Source organism: Cnephaeus nilssonii (assembly GCF_951640355.1).
Source record: "Cnephaeus nilssonii genome assembly, chromosome: 16".
Taxonomy (NCBI): domain Eukaryota; kingdom Metazoa; phylum Chordata; class Mammalia; order Chiroptera; family Vespertilionidae; genus Cnephaeus; species Cnephaeus nilssonii.
In genome coordinates this window covers 51,854,994-51,874,059 of record NC_137087.1, presented here as the reverse complement: position 1 = coordinate 51,874,059, position 19,066 = coordinate 51,854,994, and the positions used below count along the sequence as shown (strand labels likewise).

Genomic DNA, 19,066 nt, shown 5'->3' with positions numbered 1-19,066 from the left:
CATTCTTGGGTGACTTGGTTCGTTTGGTCATGATAGGAATGGCTAAAATGTACCAGGTGCCTCCCGTGAAGAACGAGTTACACATTTTACATGCGCTGTTGCACTTAATATTCCCAAGAGCCTTGTAAGGTAGATCTTATCAGTATTCAAAATTACAGATAAAATATTGAGGTTTGGAGAAGTAAGATACTTTATTCAAGATCTCAGAGCTCCTGAGGAGCATAGCTGGTCTTCCAAACCAGGTCTTCTGGACTCTGGGACAGAGCCCTTTGAGCACTTGAGATGCTAAAAGTCATGTCAGCTCACACCACTCTGTGGGGAGATACTTTTATTTACTGTGTTTTACAGATGAGGAAACCAGAGTCCTGAGAGGTAAAATAACTTGCCAAGGCCACATGACTAGTAAGAGGGAGAGCTGGTATTTAAACCCCAGGGGCTGGCCTCAGAGTCTGTACATTTAAACATAACTCTACACTAGCAGGCTTTTGGAAAAAGCCACTTGCATTTAGATATGGACACACTGTGTAATTTTCCCAGCAGTTTTATCTTCCTAAAATGAGTTTTTTTAAATGATCCTAAGAAGTTGAAATGGGGCAAAAGAGTAAAGGAAGATATATAACAATGTTCCAGATTTCTTTTATCTTTTTAATTTTACCTTTTAATTACAGTTGACATTCAATATTAATTTATACAAGAGGCCCGGTGCACGAAATTTATGCACTCATGTGGTGGGGGGTCCCTCAGCCCGGCCTATGCCCTCTCACAGTCCAGGAATCCTTGGGAGATGTCTGACTGATGGCAGTTGGACATCCTTAGCGCTGCCTCAGAGGCAGGAGAGGCTTCCACCACCTCTGCTGCACTCGCCAGCTGTGAGCCCCGCTTAGGACTTCTGGCTGAGCAGTGCTCCCCCTGTGGGAGTGCACTGACCACCAGGGGCCAGCTGCTGCATTGAGTGTCTGCCCCCGCCCCCTGATGGTCAGTGCATGTCATAGCGACTAGTCGTTCCGCCATTTGGCTAATTTGCATATTAGCTTTTTATTATATAGGATTAATTCCAGATGTATAGCATAAAAGTCTGACAGTTATATAATTTACAAAGTGATCCCCCTGATAATTCTAGTACCCACCTGGAACCATACATAGTTAATACAATATTATTGACTATATTTCCTATGCTGTATTTTACATCCCCATGATTATTTTGTAACTACCAATTTGTACTTCTTAATCCCTTTACCTTTTCTATCCAGCCCCCGCAACCAACCTCCTATCTGGCAACCATCAGTCTATTTTCTGTACCTATGAGTATGTTTCTGTTTTGTTTGTTCATTTATTTTGTTCTTTAGATTTCACATATAAGTGAAATCATATGGTATTTGTCTATCTTTGTCTCACACTGATTTCATTTAGCATAGGTCCATCCATATTTTCACAAATAGTAAGAGTTCAATTTTTTTATGGCCAGTAATTGTATACATGTACCATCACTTTTTTCATCACCCTGTCTATTTATGGGTACTTAGGTTGCTTTCATATCTTGACTCTTGTAAATAATAACATAGGGGTGTATATATCTTTTCAAATTATGGTTTAGATTTCTTCAAATATATACTCAGAAGTGGAATTGCTGGCTCATAATTTTTATTTTATTTATTTATTTATTTATTTTTAAATTTCTTTATTGATTAAGGTATCACATATTTGTCCTCATCCCCCCATTCCCACACCACACCCCTCCCCACACATGCCCCCACCCCCCTGTTGTCCTTAACCGCTGGTTAGGCTCATATGCTTGCACACAAGTCCTTTGGTTGATCTCTCCCCTTTACCCCCACCCTTCCCTACCCTCCCTCTGAGGCCCGACAGTCTGATCCATGCCTCCTTGTTTCTGGGTCTGTTCTTGTTCATCAATCTATGTTGTTCATTGTTCCCCCTAGATGAGTGAGATCATGTGCTATTAGAAATACACTTATAAGAACCGAAAATGAGACAAACAATAATGGTTATGGTGACAGGCAAATGAATCAGTCTGTAGTGAGTTTCTTTCTGGGCCAACAGTTCTTTTGAGACCCAATTTCAATGTCCAACAGTTCCTTATGTGTACATGTCAGCACTGACATTACAGTTCTGGATGGTGGACAAATGGTGGTAATGCAGGTCCGACTCTCTCTGGTTTGGTCCTGGGCAACCTGCAGTGATGCACAGCTGCTAACTGCTAGTATGGGAAGGCCACATCAGCGTCTTCCATCTCTGGACTGCTTCTCTTCTGTCTTCATGGCTGGCTCATAATTTTTAATTATTTTAGAAATCTCCATATTGTTTTCACAGTGGCTGCACCAGTCTGCATTCCCACCAACAGTGCATGAGGGTTCCCTTTTCTCCACATCCTTGCCAACACTTGCCATTTATGAAATTGTTGATGATAGCTATTCTGATAGGTGTGAGGTGATATCTCATTGTAGTTTTAATTTGCATTTCTCTGGTGATTAGTGATGTTGAATATCTTTTCATATATCTATTGACCATCTCTATGTTCTCTTTGAAAAAGTGTCTCTTCAGGTTTTTCCCCATTTTTTAATTGAATTTTTTGGGGGCAGCGGGCGGGGGGGGGGGGGTGTGGAGTGGGGGTTGGTGTTGAGTTGTATGAATTCTTTATAAACTTTGTAGTGTCAGCTGTCATTTCTCTTTTTTCATTTCTGATTTTATTTATTTGGGTCCTCTTTTCTTTTTTCTTTTTGGTGAGTCTGGTTAAAGGCTTATCAATCTTGTTTATCTTTTTAAAAATCAGCTCTTGGTTTCATCAATCTTTTGTATTGTTTTTTTTAAAACTCTGTTTATTTTTGCCCTGATCTTTATTATTATTTTTTCTACTCATTTTGGGCTTTGTTGTTCCTTTTCTAGTTCCTTTATGTATAAAATTAGAATGTTTATTTGAGATTTTTCCTGTTTCTTAAGGTAGTCCTGTATTGCTATGAATTTCCCTCTTAAGACTGCTTTCACTGTCCCATAGATTTCAGTTTGTTGTGTTTTCATGTTCATTTTCCTCAAAGTATCTTTTGATTTCTTTCTTGATCTCATTGTTAACCCATTCATTGTTTAGTAACATGTTATTTAGCTTCCATGTGTTTGTGTGTTTTTCAGGATTGTTTTTTCTTGTAATTGATTTCTAGTTTCATACCATTGTGGTCAGAGAAGATGCTTGATATGATTTCTTCTTAAATTAATTTTGACTTTTTAAAAATATGTATATTTTATTGATTTTTAGAGAGAAGGGGAGAGAGAGAGAGAGAGAGAGAGAGACATCAATGATGAGAGAGAATCACTGATCAGCTGCCTCCTGCACACCCCTCACTGGGGATTGAGCCTTCAACCCAGGCATGTGTCCTGACTGCAAATGGAACTATGACCTCCTGGTTCATAGGTTGATGCTTAACCACTGGGCAATTTTGACTTGTTTTTCATTCTAGCATGTGGTCTATACTAGAGAATGTTCCATGTCTGCTTGTTATTTATTTATTTATTTATTTATTTATTTATTTATTTATTTATTTACTAGAGGCCCAGTGCATGATTGAATCATGCACGTGTAGGGTCCCCTACATGATTTCGCTTTTCGCGGTGGAGCTGGGTGCCTGTCGCTGGTGCACCAGGCCTTTCAGAAGCCTCTGGCTCGGCGGAGGCTTCTGAAAGGCCTGGTGCCGGAGCAGACAGGCACCCAGCTCCCCCACTTTTGATGGTCCGCGGCCGCTGAGGGGGGCTACCCTGCTGTTGACAGGTGCAGGGGGCGGGACTCCCGCCCTCCCGCCCCCTGCGCTTCTCAACGGCCGCTGAGGGGGGCTGCCGAAGAGACCTGGCTTCCCTGCTGTTGAGAGGCGCAGCTGGGTGTCCGCGGCAGGCCCCCTCAGCGGCAGCAGATCTGGCCGTTGAGAGGCACAGGGGGCGGGAATTCCGCCCCCTCCGCCTCTCAACAGCAGGGTAGCCCCCCTCAGTGGCAGCGGATCTGTGCCTCTCAATGGCCGGATAGGCCACCCCGAGTCCCGCCCCCCAGCCTCCCGCCGCCCAATTGTGGGCGTAGCAGAGTGATGGTAATTTACATGTTACTCTATTATTAGATAGGATTAGAGGCCCGGTGCATGAATTCGTGCATAGGTGTGGTCCGGCCAGCCTGGCCAGGGGGAGGGGACATGGGTGGTTGGCCGCCCTGCCTGCTGGTCGAACTCCTGGTCGAGGGGACAATTTGCATATTAGCCTTTTATTCTATAGGATTTGGCTTTCTTCTCACTGCTTCGATGCCAGCTAGAAAATGTGGGCCTTTGAAGACAGGCCTTCTGGAGTCATTGTGTTTCCCAGGATTAGGATGTAGAAGTTCAATTTCAACCATGACTTGACGCATTTCTGTGCTCAGAGTATATCCAACAGAATGACCACACTGATTTCATTATATTGCAGGACAGTTTTTGGAAGGAGATATTAACAAATCAGAATGGGACACACTTCCCCACCATCTATGAGTCTGTGCTTGTCATCACCCCCAGCTCCTCCGGAGAAGGTCCTGGAGAGGAAGGCTTCCGACAAGAAGTCTACCAAAGGCTGAGGGGGCCACCTTTCCACAGCTCCATCTCTGCAGAGGAGCAGGTCTGAGATAGGGTCTCACTGCACAGGTCCCTGCCTTCCCTTTTCTGAGGATATTTGTGTTTGGCTTTAATATTCTCCCTCTTACTTCTCTTCTTCTTTACCCCTCCCCCCCCCAATACACACATACTTCCTCATCCTCCACAGCTGAGCATAAACAGTGGTCTGCTGCTGTCTTATGAAGTCTGCACCCCTGGACTGCAGAGGAGGACAGAGGTTATTGGGTTACTGAATGGCTTTTGGAGTCAGAGATCCGGGCTCCATCCTAATGCTACTATTTACTATCTGTGGAACCTTGGGGTGAATTCCTCAACCGCCCTACACCTCAGTCTCTTCACGTGAAAAGTGGGACTGATAATGACATCTTCCTCCAGCCTGTGGTTTTGAGTACATAATAACATAGCACATAGAAGCAATAGAATAGAAACCAGTGGTACTCAGACCATGACAATGTCCTTTCGTTTCCCAGGATTGAGAACCTGAATGGAGCAGTCAGAAATGTGGAGCTAGAACAGGTCAAGGCAATCAGATGGTCTGAAACAGGGAGAAGTCAGGAGAGAGAGGATCAGCCAATGGGTAGTCCCAGTGTGTGTGGGCTGATGGGGCAAATGTCTGATACCCACAGAGAATTTGTTACAGAGAGACCATGGGCCAGAGCTGGAGCTACTTCCTGTGGCAGGTCACTCATGACAGGGGTTCCATTAGGAATAAGGTGGCCGATTGTGGATCCTAACACACAAGGAAAGATAATCAATCAATGAATATTCGGGAAATTGTCTATTAAGTATCAGCTTTGTACCAGGTTCTATGTGCCTACCTTTTAGAGGGCACTTGCATGTTTGTTGGCTAAATGAACAGACAAGAACATGTATTAAAGACCTACTATGTGCCAGGTAGCACAATAAGTAGAATATCCTGCCTCATTAAACTGTGCTTCTACTCACCAGGACAGTGGCTTTCTCCCATTTTATAAATAAGAGAGATGAGATTCAGAGAGGTTATGGAACTTATCCCAAATTTCATAGCCAGTAAGTAGAAAAGCCAGTCTGGCTCCAAAATCTACCCGCTTTCAATTAAACCATATGCCCACCTGCCTATGGCCTAAAGAGCTGTTCCCAACCTAAAGGATCATGTGATCTAATTGGGAAAATGAGCCTAAAGAGGAAAAGTGAAGATTGTGATGTCCGGGTTCAATAGCCCATGTTCGGGCACGCAGAGGGCCCTCCCCAGTGGAATGGATGGAGAACATGTTATACCGTTAAGATGATGGAGAAAAATTCCTCCTAACTGAGCCATGGGCTGTGACTGAGGAGGCTGTGGGCCTATTTACACCCAGTATTTGCTTCCCTCCTTGAAGGTGAGCCCTTACTCTGCCTACCTTCATGACTCGGTCCTGCTCTATGCTCAGACTGTGAAATTCATGATCAAGGCTGGAAGAGATTTCCGGGATGGACGCCAGCTGGTCAGCACTCTGAAAGGTTTTAATCAGACTACATTGCAGGGTAAGTGGCTTGATCGCGGGGGTGGAGGGTGGGAGGGTCAGAACTCAGGCCTACCTCTCCTGTCAGTGGTGCTCTGAGCAATAGAACATGTGGTTTAAGGCCTCATTTAGGACCTGCCTCACACTGAGATAGATTTCCTCTTTCTCGTGGAGATTCCAGACTTCCAGAAAGGGGGGGAGGGGTGGGGAGGGGGAGGGGAGGGGATTTGAGGTTAAACCTCCCAGCAGCCACAGTCCACTCTTCCAGCTTTATACAAAAGGCTGCCCAGACCAGCTGAGGGGGCCTCTGGGGCATCTTATCCCTTCCTCCTCCCCAGAGAGTCCCTCCCACAGCTGCTTTCAAACTGGTCCACCAAGAATAAAACTCAAGAGAGTGGGACCTGCCTCTTGGGGTTACTTCCATGCTCCTTCCCATGCCATCCCTCTCTGATGGTGCCCTGGCCTCGTTCATGACTCTCCATCTCTAAAGATGGGGCCAATCCCATTTGACTTTCCTTGTCAGGGCGAGGATAAGCTTGGACTTGGACGTGAACTGTTTTGAAATCACCCTGGGAGCTGATCAACTATGTCATCTTTCTGTACTCCCGTTTTCTCATTTTGTAAGACACAGATAATACCTCCTGCCACATGGAATAATAATAGCCAGCATTTATTAAGGGCTTACCTTAAAGCAAGCTGGGTGCCAAGAGCTTCTGCATGCTATCCCACTTAATCCTTATACACGCCATCAGTTAGCAGTACTATTACTACCTGTATTATAGTACACAGGTGAGTAAACCTGGGGTAGAAAGGCTATGTACTTGTCTAAGATCACAAATTTCCTACAGGATGTGCTCATTCAATGGTGGCTGCTTATCTAGGGGTCTTGCCTCCAAGCCCTGCTTGTTAGGAGTGGATTGTGGCCCCTGTTCTGCAGGGTCCCCTGGGACTAGGTGTGTGAAATCACTGTGACCCCCACATGCCGGGCACATAATAGGTGCTTAATAGATGGTAATTGTGTGTCCTGTTTCCAGGGGGAACAAATCAGCAGTAAATCCTGTGTCAGACCATGGGCTCTAGTTTGGGGTGTGGAAGAGCTGAACTTGACTCCTCCAGGATCTCGGATGTGTGTTTTATGCATGAGGTTGACCACATCCTACGTGAGAACAAAGAACACAGGGACCAGGACTGAGTGCCAGGCCAATGCCTGGGCACAAACCAAAACTGGGAGGAAAGGGAAGAACAAAGCTTGAAAACTCAGCCCTCAGGGCCTGCAGGTGGGGAGGAGGAGGATTGTAGCACCTGGAGGAGGCAGCTGTCCCCAGTCCCAGCAGCTGCCTCCATGTTTATTTGGCCTTTTTTGATCACATATGATTGTTCTTAAGAAGCATAAATCTTGGGTTTCAGTTGGAAACTTTTTTTTAAAAAAGCATAGGCCTAACAGAACACATCTGCCTGTCCCAAGCGGCCCTTGAGCCCCACCAAGGTACCACCACTGACCTTTTCCCCCCCACTCTCCTCCTTGACTCTCAGATTCCCTGAAACGGCAAAAAACTCATGCTGCTTTCGGTGGCTGCTGGGGAGGGGGCTTGGCTGGTCTGAGTTCGAGTCACGAGTCCCTCTTTTTCTCTCCTTAACCACTTGCAGTCTCCTCTCTTTTCAGGAGTCACCGGCCCAGTGTTTGTGGACTCCCAGGGAGAAAGGTGTATGGATTACTCAGTCTATGCCCTACAGAAATCCAGCAACAGGTCCCTCTTCCTTCCTGTTCTTCGCTACGACTGCTATCAGAAAGAAATCAGGTACTGGGGGATGTTTCTTAAACTTTAGAGCATGCTGCAGGAAGGGAACTGGAAGGCGAGGGGGGCTGGGGGCTTCGCTGGAAGACCAGTTTGGGATCCAGCTCCTAGAATCCACTGCACATTGCCTGGTGCGCTCTGAAGGATTGACTTTGGGTCTTTAAGGTGATCTTGCCCTTGATTGTGGGATTAGCTCAGCCACTTCCAAGTCCTCACACTATCTTCTAATTGCACCTCCGCAGCGGCCCAGGCTTCCTCTGCTGCTCCAGCAACATCACCTGGCCCATGGTCTCAGAGAGAGGCCCTGGACCAGGGTGGTGGTGGAGCACAGCGCCCCCTAGAGGGATGGGAGCTCAGTCAGGGAAACAGACTCCTCCAGTCAGCCTGCCTCCAAAACAGAGAGCCCTGTGGACAGCAGGACCTGGTACCCAGGAAGCTCTGGAAAAAGTCTCTGTTTTCATCACTCAGCTATAATTGAGCAAACTGAAAGGAAACCTAAAGCTTAATTCAATTTCTACCTGCCTCCACCGTCACCACCCCCAGTGTAGATCTGATCTGACACTTTTTCCTCTCCTACTCTTAAGGAATTTTAATGTGTCAAAATGGGTTGGCCCAGGAAATAAACTAACCATGGAGGACTAGGTCTTCAGGATTGTGGAAACAGGCACCCTCCACGCAGGGGGAGATGTTTTGCTCTGTGAAATGTCAAGGTGCTGTATAACAAGATTTGCTTCTATCAAACACGGGAGCAAGTCCCAGCAACACTGGAGAATTGGCACACCATCTTTTAAATCAGAAATGACATGGTTCACATCAAAAGATTGAATCAGTGGTTCTACTCTGCAAAAAGATATTGCTTTCCCATGAATTAGATTACCTGGAGGCTGGATTCGAAGAGCCTGGGTGAGGTGGGAAAATTGGATGGGTCAGTGGACATTTGAATTAAGAGACCAAGGCCTACTTTTTGCAAATGACATGGGTATTTCATTTGTCCTTGCTATACCTGAGGTAGAGACAAATAGAATAAATGAAATGGGCACTGACCTTTCTCCTCCTCCTCCTCCTCCTCCTCCTCCTCCTCCTCCTCCTCCTCCTCCTCCTCCTTCTTTGTTTTTGAAGACCCGTGAGGAATTTCTCCACTATTACTTGGCCCCATGGCTCCCTTGCTGCAGACAGACCTGGCTGTGGATTTAACAATGAGCTCTGTAAAAGTGAGCTTGCTTTCACAGGTCAGTAAGGGCTCCTGGAGAAGGTAGCAGGAAAGGATTCTCCATAGCAGGGCTTTTCAATAGTGACAGCACTATTGACATGTTGGGTGGGATAATCTTTGTTGTTGAGGGCGGGGGGCTGTCCTATGCTTTGGAGGCTGCTTAGCAGCATCCCTGCCTCCACCCATTAGATGCCAGTGGCAGCCTCTAGTTGGAACCACCCAAATATCTCCAGATGTTACCAATATCCCCTAGGGAGGCAGCATCACCCGCCTGCCCTGTTAGGAACCTCTGTTCTAGGGAAACCCAGCTCCTGAGATTCGAAGCTCAGGAACTTCATTTCTAAGGAGGTAGAAAGTCTGGACAGGGGAGTGTTGCCCGAGTGTGGTCCCGTCCTGGAATTAGATGGATCATACCTGAGAAACAACCATGAGGAGAGGACATAGTAAATGCTTAATAATAAAATGTGGTGGTGGTATTAGAAGTCCTGACTATTATTTCTGTACAATGAAAGTGTCTATACAGAGGAAGAAGTGAGTGCAGTTGCCATGGGAACCAGAGGACGGTCAGAAAGCATTCCTGGAAGAGCCATGCCTAGGTGGCCTTTGAGGCATCTGCTTGGCAGGGCCAGGCTGGACAGGGATGTTCTCACTTCTGCTCTTAGGCAGCCTGAGTAATGATATGTCTGTGTCCTCCAGGTGTGACTGTTATGATTCTCCTGATGACCTTCCTGGTCACTGTCTTGGGAACTGCCATCATAGGTCTGATTTTAAGGATGCAGAAGGGAAAGCTGCAGAGGCAAAATAGAGACATTTGGTGGCAGATCGATTATCATGCCATCACTATTCTGCCCCAGGACAAGGTAAGGCCACACTTGGCCCAGATGTCCACTTTCCTGCCAACTTCTGGTGATTTGTGGAAGGGACCTCCTCTGGGAGCTTATGAGAACAGAGGCCGACTCATTTATAAAGTGAGCACTTAACAGAGAGTCTCAGGCCCTGAGTTCTGGCTCTAGGCCTACCATTTCCTTGCTGAATATCTGGGAACATCATGTCTGGCCTCAGTTACTGAATACTTAGAATGATCAGGTGGTCCCTAAAGTTCCCTTCACATCTGTTACCCTGTGGTGTAAGCTCAAATATTAAAGCTGTTTTATGGAAAGCATCTAGTTATCTTCAAAACCACATTAACTCCTTTAATCTACTGATGACTAAGATAATAAGGCTCATTTGCTCAACACACATGGGTGGCACATGTACTGTAGGCCAAACAGCTCATGGCATGGGATGCACTGAGGGGAGGCAAGTGATCAGAGAGGTGTCTGTACAATGAGACGGAGGGGATTCAGTGTCTCAGCATTGGGAAGGCTTCAGAGAAGAGGTGACATTTGGGAAGAGTGGGTTTGCTAGAAGTGACCAGTAGAGAAGTGTCACAGGGTATTTCCCGGTGTGGGGTGCTCAGGGCTGCGAGGTTTGGCACACATTGTAGAAACATGATATTATTTGATAAGTATGTAACATTTGCATAATTTCAAAAAGTATTGCCATGACTGTCTTTTATGCATATTTTAGCTGGAAATTTTCAGGTGTCTTTTCTTCCTTTCCTTTTTTTTTGTTTTTTATTATTGATATCAAATACTGTGATCTTTGCAAGCTCCTTATTCTGGAGCATGTATTACCTTAGTAGAAATGTTAGTAAGAAATGTTCTTTAGTCTAGAAAGATAGACTTGAGTTTCTATTCTTTAACAAGAGTTCTTTGTTCCTGGGGGACAAAGAAGGGGGGTGTCAATTTTCCTTTCGGCTCAATTAATTAAAAACCCACAACTGAAATAAATTTTATTTCAAAGATAAGCAATTTTACAATTTCAGCTAGAACTTGCTCAGGAGTACATGCTATTTAAGATATTAAGAGAATAACAGGGTATGTCGAGCTCCTATTGAATTAGAATCTATGTATCAGGACAGATGTGTGAAACATAAATATCTCAAAGCAAAAAACAAAAAATTCTATCTAGAATGTAGTTGTTTTCTTAAAAAGCACCAAAGTTAGACCAAAGAATACAGTTTTGTTCTAACAGACATTTAGGTTCATTGAAAAGATAAAGAATGCATTATGGGTCAAGATCAAACATCTCTCTCATGATATGTATATTTTGTTCCTGTTATATTGATTTTAGTTTTAGAATTGCAGTTTGTAGAATTAGTTTCCTTTCATTGGTATTCTTGCATATACTGTTCGTTCAATAAAAGAGTATGTCATTAAAAAAAAAAAAAAGGTGACTTGGCAGGTACCAAGCCAGGGAGACTCCAACATACTAAGACCAGGAGAATGAGGTTTATTAGTAAGTCATTTTCAAATGTCCCTGAGGGCTCTGGGCTCACTGGTCTGGTCATGGGCTGAATATTAGATTAAGGGAACAGGTGTGGTAGGAGGAATTCTCAGCCCTTCTCTTCCCCCTTCAACCAAAGCAGCTCTGATCCCCTGGTTTCTACATTAGGGTTCCGGGAAAGACTCTTCTTGAAAAACAATGTTCCTTAGCTTTAAAGACATTCTCTAGATCATGGGTGGGGAATGTCCATTTCTTGGGCCGTATAAGTCCCACAGTATCATTCGGTCGGACTCCGCCAAGGCATTAGGGGTGAGTTAATTAAACGTTTGACCAAATATATCAGGCTAATTTTTAAGTTGATGATTTTGTATGGCCTGAGAATGTTGTTACATAGATATCCAAATAACCTTTAGCAGAAAAAAAGGTTCCCGCCCCTGTTCTAGGTGTTGGAAGGTGATGGGGGTATTACACAAAGAGGTAACAGGGTTAGATGCTTATTTAGGAAAATAGCTCCCACATCAGGTCACACATGTAGTTAGGTGCCAGAGCCAGAACTTGAACTTAGTCTGACCCAGAGCCTGCCCTGTTAGCCATGGCACTGCCCATGGTGGTACAGGCACAAGAGTGATGCGTGTAGCAGTCAGGCACTCACACCTACGGTCAGAGAGATCAGGGTTCGAGTCCTGATGCTCTCATAAACTGTGCGACCTTGATACTCATTTTCCTCATCTACAAAAATGCGCAGTCTCTCCATTACTTGCTCCTGCTATTGGGAGCATCTGGATGTGTCCTGTCTTACAGCCACCCCGGAGGGGCACACCTTTGTCAAGAGAGAACAACAGCCACGAGTCTAGTGTGAAGATGTCTGGGGACTTCAGCTCCTTTGTCCAGAGTCAGCAGGGGGAAGCACTCTTCCATGCCCCAGTAGGGCTTTACGAGGTACTTTTGAGAGCAAGGCGGCCGCATGAAGGGTGTGTCTCTGTCCCATTCTCTGCATGTCCCTTCGCCCAGGGTGTTCCAAATAGGAGGGAGTCTCCAGGTAAACGCCAGGTAGCCTTCTGACTCCAAACTCATGTTTCTCAACCTTCATGTGCCTATGAATCCTTGGAGGCTCTTGTTAAAATGCGGGTTCTGGCCCTAGCTGGTTTTGCTCAGTGGATAGAGCTTTGGTCCTCGGACGGTAGGATCCCAGGTTCGATTCCAGTCAAGGGCATGTACCTGGGTTGCAAGCTCGATCCCCAGGCCCTGGTTGGGTCATGTATGGCATCGATGTTTCTCTCTCTCTCTCTGTCTCTCCCCATCCCTTCCACTCTCTCTAAAAATCGGTGGATCAAATATCCTCGGGTGAGGATTAACAACAACAACAAAAAATTGCAGCTTCTGGTTCAGCAGGTCTGGGGCAGGGCCTGAGACTATGCATTTCCTTTAACGAACTCCCAGGTGGTCCCTATGCTGGCTTCTATGTTAGACTCATTTTTGCCAAATAGAACTTTCTATGACTATAGTAATAGTCCAAACTGCCTCAGTCCAGCATGGTAGCCCTTACCATCATGTGACTCAAACATTAGTGTGACTGAGGCACTGAATTTCAAATTTTATGTAACTTTTACGTAATTGGCATCATAGAGGTAGTGGCTATATTATTGGACAGTATAGTCCTAGAGCATGGGTTATTTCATTTTTGGTACTTTAGCACTGATGGATCAGTCATGGGTATGGATGCTTCTACATATAAACCAGCAGCTACCAAAGCTGGCAGCGTAGCTCCCGCCTGCCCCCTCTCACCCTCTCTACCATACCACTACGGCTGTCTATGCCAGGCACTGAGTTAACAGTGTTCACGTATTTTAAGATTTAATCCTCACAACAGCCCCGTGAGATAGGTCTTACTTTTAATCTTCATTGTACAGATGAGGACATAAAGGCTTGGAGAGGTTAAATCCCTTGCTCGAGGTTATGTAGGTAGTAAGTGTTAGAAATGGCCTTTGAACTGGTATTGACTCTTATGACCTCTACTCACTATTCCTCTGAATGATAAAGAGACATTGTTGTATAATAGAAAAAGTGTAGTGTGGAATCAGATGTTCCCATTCTGGCTGAACTCCCCACAAATGTGTGACCTTGGACGGGTAACCTAACGTCAGCGATCCCATCGGGGAGTGGGCTAATCATTGCAGGACTGCGATGCCTGTTCAATAAGTTCTTGTGTTGAGCAGCTGGCTCAGCGCCTGGACCTAGCACAGCGCCACTCTAGGGCTGCTTTGGGCAGTGAGGAGTTTCATGACCCTTTTCATAGGCTGACTTCTTCCCAGTCTTCCTGCCCCCGCCCCGCGCCCCCCCCCCCCCCCCAGCTCTTTCTGAGTAGAGCTTTTTCTGGATCACCTTGAGTTAGAACATTCTGCTTTGTCTCTGGTTCCAGGGAAACTATGTGGCCATCTGCTATGTTGGTGACCAAGCAGAAGTCAGGATCAGGAAGCCCTCTGTGCTGCAGGAAATCCGGCTGGTGAGGTCCCCACCCTGGGAGGAGACAAAGCTGCGCTGTTTTCAGACCCTCCTTGCCAGCTTCCTGTTCCCACCTGGAGTGGGCGTGGCCCCAGTCCAAAGGAGCATGGGTGGAAAGCAGCTTCCCTTAACTTGGCCTACCACCCTCACCCCTGACAGCCCAGACTTTAGACCTAAGATTTTTTGCCCTGACTCAGGCACCCCCAGCCTGGGATCCTTCCTAGCCTTGCTCATTTCCCTGAATTCTCCCTGGCCTTAATTCTGCATCTTCATTCTTTGTATCTGTGATGGCTGCTCACCTCCCTTGAACCTGGTCCTCGGAGGAAGTCAAGTTTATTGGGACTTCTTACTCCAAATCTGTGATCCATCCTGGCCCACACACTGGCATTGACAGCCATCAACACCAGGAAGCAGGGCTGGGTCTATTTACTGTGACGTGATTTCATTTAATGCCCAGGCTAAGGTTCAACTTTGATCATTCCTCTTGTTTATATGCTGGAGGCAGACTGCCTGGATTTGCCTCTCAACTCTGCCACTAGCAAGTGGTATGATCTTCAACATGTTACTTAACCTTTTGAGCATTAGTTTTCTCATCTGTAAAATGGGAGCAGCTATATAGTTCTCACCTCCCAGGGTCTTTGTGAGAATTAACTGAAAGTATGTAAAGCACATAGCATAATCCCTAACACAGAGGACATACTATAATCATAAGCTATTACTACCATTATTATGTTCAGGTGTATGAATTAAGGCACGAAAACATTGTTCCCTTCTTCGGTGTCTGCACAGAAGCACCCAACATCTGCATTATCACTCAGTATTGCAAAAAGGGAAGTCTTAAGGTAAGTACAATAGGAAATCTTACCTTAGGTTTAATTAGCAGCAGCTATTGAAGAACTTTCAGTGCTTTTGCTCCTTCATCCAAGAACAGTTCCTCTCTAGTCTAATTGCAAGACCTGAATTATCCTGTTGGGCTGCCTGCAGGGGATCAGTTTAGCAGTGGAGTTGCCAAGTATCTGGTTTCCTTTGTTCTGGATGGAAAATGGCTGGGCTTGGTTTTGTCTCCTTAGCTGTCACAGCTGCTCCTGAATTGCATTCCTGGGTCACATCCCATACTACCTATGGGATGTGACCATCTGCTTTATGTCAAGAATAAGGAAGTGTTTATAAAACTCAAGACTGCGTAACTTTCTCACTATTGAGTCAGGTGATGATATTTCCGGGGACATTTTTTTGGCTCTGTCTCAGGTTGTATGAGTTCTGGTCAAAAACACCCAATGTAGACCTCGCTGGTTTGTCAGCCTGTGGACCAAAGGGTTTCAGGTTCGATTCTGGTCAAGGGCACATACCTTTGTTATAGGCTCCTACCCAGCCCGGGCCTGGTGGGGGCTCATCCAGGAGGCAACCAATTGATGTGTTTCTTTCACATTGATATTTCTCTCTGTCTTTCCCTCTCTCCCTAAAAATCAACAGGATTAACAACAACAGCAACAAAAATCATCCAATGTAATAGAACCAAACCCATTTAACATAAGAAGCTGACTGTGCTTCAGGTTGAATCCCTGGTGCTATTTTAAATAACTGTTTTTCAGGATGTTTTGAGAAATTCAAATAATGAAATGGATTGGATATTCAAGCTCTCATTTGCATATGACATAGTCAATGTGAGTATAACATAAGCTTATGCAAAGAACAAATACCATGGTATTTTTGAATTGTTCTGTGTCTTGAATTAAATCAAACTGTAATCTTTCCCCAAAATTCAGGTTCTTCTCAGATCTCCTCTTCAAACAAAGCGATCCCACTTCTAAAATCTACCACTTCAATCAGATTTCCCATTCTTTTCTCTCTCCCTGACCTCAAGTAAATATCAAGAGAGTAAAAAATATTTTATACTAAAGTTAGAAGGGATGCTATGTTTACCCAACCAGAAAAGAGCAGGGTACTTACATTTTACGACAGAACTTTTTGCCCAAAGAAAATCTAATTGCTAGATCATAAGGCAAGCTGAAGGATTCCTAATACTACTTCCTTTTCCCTAGTCCCCGATTCCTTTCCCCAGAAAATGGGGATCAGTGCCATAATAACCACAAAGCTGTTATACAGGGGGTGCAAATCTGTGAATTTATATATACAGGCAGAATCTTTACTTTGGGCAAAGGGGGCTGAGGTGGCTGTAAAAAGGGGGATAATAATAATAATAATGGCTAAAATATATTTAGAGCTTTCTTTGGCCCCAATACTTTCTAGCACTCTGTATATATTAATTTACTTAATTTTCACAACAAAATATAAGGTAGACCTATTATTAGTCCCATTTCATAGATGGGAGATAAGTCAGATGGGCTATGTCATTAGGTACCCGAGACTGACGTTCTCAACCTGGGCTAAAATATGGCTGTTCTTTCTAACCTCACTGCATCTGTTTTATCCTAAGAGAGGACCAAGTCAATGACCTGGGGTTGGGTTCTGGTGAGGGAGCCCCTCAGTCCGACAACCAGCAGGGCTGGTCATCATCTCTCAATCAACAGTCCATCCATCAACCAATGGATTCCTGTGGGCAAGACCCATTCTGGTGTTGTGAGGGATACAAAGGTGAAACAAAAACTCTGTCCTTCTGGGGTATAAGGCTGTGATTCCTTGAGTGACTTTGACTTTTGGTTCCCTCTCTGGACCTCAGCCTCCATGTGGGTTAATGGATGAGGTTGGTCTGTTGACATCCAAAGTCTTTTATTGCTCATGGATTTAATTGCTCTTTGTTTAAGGAGCTGAGTCTTAATGGTCTGTGAGACTTCGATTTCCTGGGCCTTAATGGGAAGCAAGTTAGACAAACAGAAACCTTGCTGGTTTCCTTGTGATTGGGTCTCTATGGACAACACTGAGCCAACACTGTTATTTCAGTAAACTTTATGGAGCATCTGTTAATGATTTATCTCACTCTGGGCACTTTTGCAAGAAAACAATGACTTGTTTCTAATTTGAAATGGCTTAAAATCTAGCTAGAGAAAAAAACACACAGGAAATGCACATATACAATTATTGATATTGGTGGTGGTGGTACAGTTATAAATTATTTACATGGTGGTGGTACAGTTATAAAATAGAAGAATATGACATGGCATCCTCTCCTACTCTGGATCCTCTCCCCTTCCCTTCACCCACATTTCTCTTCCTGCAGCAAACCCAGGGAAGTATGCTAGACTTCCAATGATCTGGTTCCTGCCCCCTTTCAAAACAGCCAACATCATTTATATTGGATGTGAAGAATTCACTCACCAAAGTCTGAATGCCCAATAGATTTAGCCTTTCCAGTGTCACCATTTGGTTTTCAAGAAGCATTAAGCCAAAGGTTTCTCTGGAGAAATGCTGGGGTGGGTGAGAATGATAATTAAAGGGGGAAATCTCCCAGGTGGCATCAGCTACCTTAGGTTACTGAGTCTATCCCCTACTCTAAGCCAGAAGGACACCTTGGCACCTTGTTTTGGAAGGATCGCTTTCCCTAGAAATGGAGTGTGCACAGGATGGGACTGGTTAAGGAGGTCACAGTGACCTAGATCAGGGCACTTTGAGGCCAGTTACTCTGCCAGCATTCCTTGAAAGGGGACTAAAAGTAACACAATTCACTGCAGCCTCTTAGAGCTTGCCATGGGTGACCTGACATGAACCCAGGCACTGGGCCAACCTCTGTGGGTCAGATTGTGTTTCTGGCCACCACATATTAATCATAAAAATAATTCCTCCCCAGATTTCAAGCCCAGACCTGGCTAGTTGGAGCCTTCCTGGAGAAATTCCAGAGGCAGCTCCAGCCAGGCCCCTCAGCCAGGGTTAGTTGAGCGAGTTGTACTTCCAACATGCGATTCAACTCTATTATCGCAGAACACAAACAAGCCACAACGATAAAGGAATATGCCTTCCTGACTTTCGGGGGTCAGGGGACAAGGATGGGATACTCACTGGCCTGCAAGTTTCCTTATTGCTTTCTGTATCAGCCTGTATTGCTAATGTAGTATTGGCTTAGGGCTCTTGCTGAAGTGGGACAGTGACTCAGCCTGTCATCACTGCTGGAGGCAGAGGTGAGTCCCTGAGCTGGTGCCCAAGAGGTCCGAGGACCCTGTCTCTGGGTGTAGTAGTCCATTCAGGAGCCCTTCCTGGAACCTTGATGGCCAGTGCCTCCTCGTGGCCACGCCCATGGGTGACTTCACTTCCTTCTCAGCTGGGCTTAAGATTCATTTGAACCTGGCTGTCCTTGTATAAGGGTGTTAAGAGAATTCCTCCACAATCATTTAGGGTGCCGGGAACAGTAAAATCTAGTGGTTTAGAAGTAGTTGGGCTTTATAGGTAACACAGCCTGGTTTCTATCCTAGCTCTGCATCCACTCCTTGGGAGTAGTTTAAAACCCCAAGTTTCCTTGTTGTGAAACAGAGAAGGAGGATATTACCTATCCCAGCAAAGGCTAAACATGATAGAGAACTTGTATTAGGTCCCCTGTTCCAAGTACTTCAATGCATAGTGCAAAGTAAGTCTCAAAAAAAAAAAAAAGGTTTATGGTTGCTTATTTGTTCATCATGAATCCATATTACAGTATGAATGTTCCTGGAACCTCATGTCTAAAATAATCACTTCTCACCCTCTGCCCTTCACAGCCTTCTTTTATCAGCAGAGGATCAGCTGGTTGAGGGGCTGGGCTTGGGAATCACACTGCAGAATTCCTAACCCAGCTCCACTGCTGGCCGGCTGTGTGACCCGGGTCAAGTTCATTTCTCTCTTTTCTCATCTGCAAAAGGAGGTTGACGATCATACTCCTGACCTCTGCGGTTCACTAGGTGTTACATGAGCTAGTTTAAGTAGGGAACTTAGATGGCTACCTGGCATAAGGTTAGCACTCTAAACTTAAGAAAAGTTCCAGTAAAAGCCTTGAGAAAGAGGTGTTGTCCTTTTTGCTCTTGCTCTGAAACCTCATGGCTGAGGCAGGTGTGAGAAGGCCCAGGCTACCCAGCCCGAAACAGGTAAATCAGCTCTACGACAGCCCTGTGCCTGGGACATACTGAGTTGTCAGTTTTCTCCCAGCTCCCAAACAAAGAATTCTGAAAATAAGTGATTCAGAGATTCAGATTAAAG

The 19,066-nt window shown here is 45.2% G+C and overlaps 1 protein-coding gene across 1 annotated transcript in view; it reads left to right on the top strand.

The window, feature by feature from the left end:
• LOC307112554 (guanylate cyclase 2G-like) overlaps nucleotides 1–19,066 on the top strand; it is a gene marked incomplete at both ends in the record, with an annotated part of 40,571 nt that overhangs the window by 4,908 nt on the left and 16,597 nt on the right. The window contains 9 exons of the mRNA XM_079793272.1: nucleotides 4,450–4,635; nucleotides 5,990–6,134; nucleotides 7,776–7,911; nucleotides 9,028–9,137; nucleotides 9,815–9,978; nucleotides 12,248–12,385; nucleotides 13,866–13,949; nucleotides 14,686–14,790; nucleotides 15,541–15,612. Of these exons, the coding sequence (XP_079649398.1) occupies nucleotides 4,450–4,635; nucleotides 5,990–6,134; nucleotides 7,776–7,911; nucleotides 9,028–9,137; nucleotides 9,815–9,978; nucleotides 12,248–12,385; nucleotides 13,866–13,949; nucleotides 14,686–14,790; nucleotides 15,541–15,612 (1,140 nt within the window). The remainder of the gene's footprint in view (nucleotides 1–4,449; nucleotides 4,636–5,989; nucleotides 6,135–7,775; nucleotides 7,912–9,027; nucleotides 9,138–9,814; nucleotides 9,979–12,247; nucleotides 12,386–13,865; nucleotides 13,950–14,685; nucleotides 14,791–15,540; nucleotides 15,613–19,066) is intronic.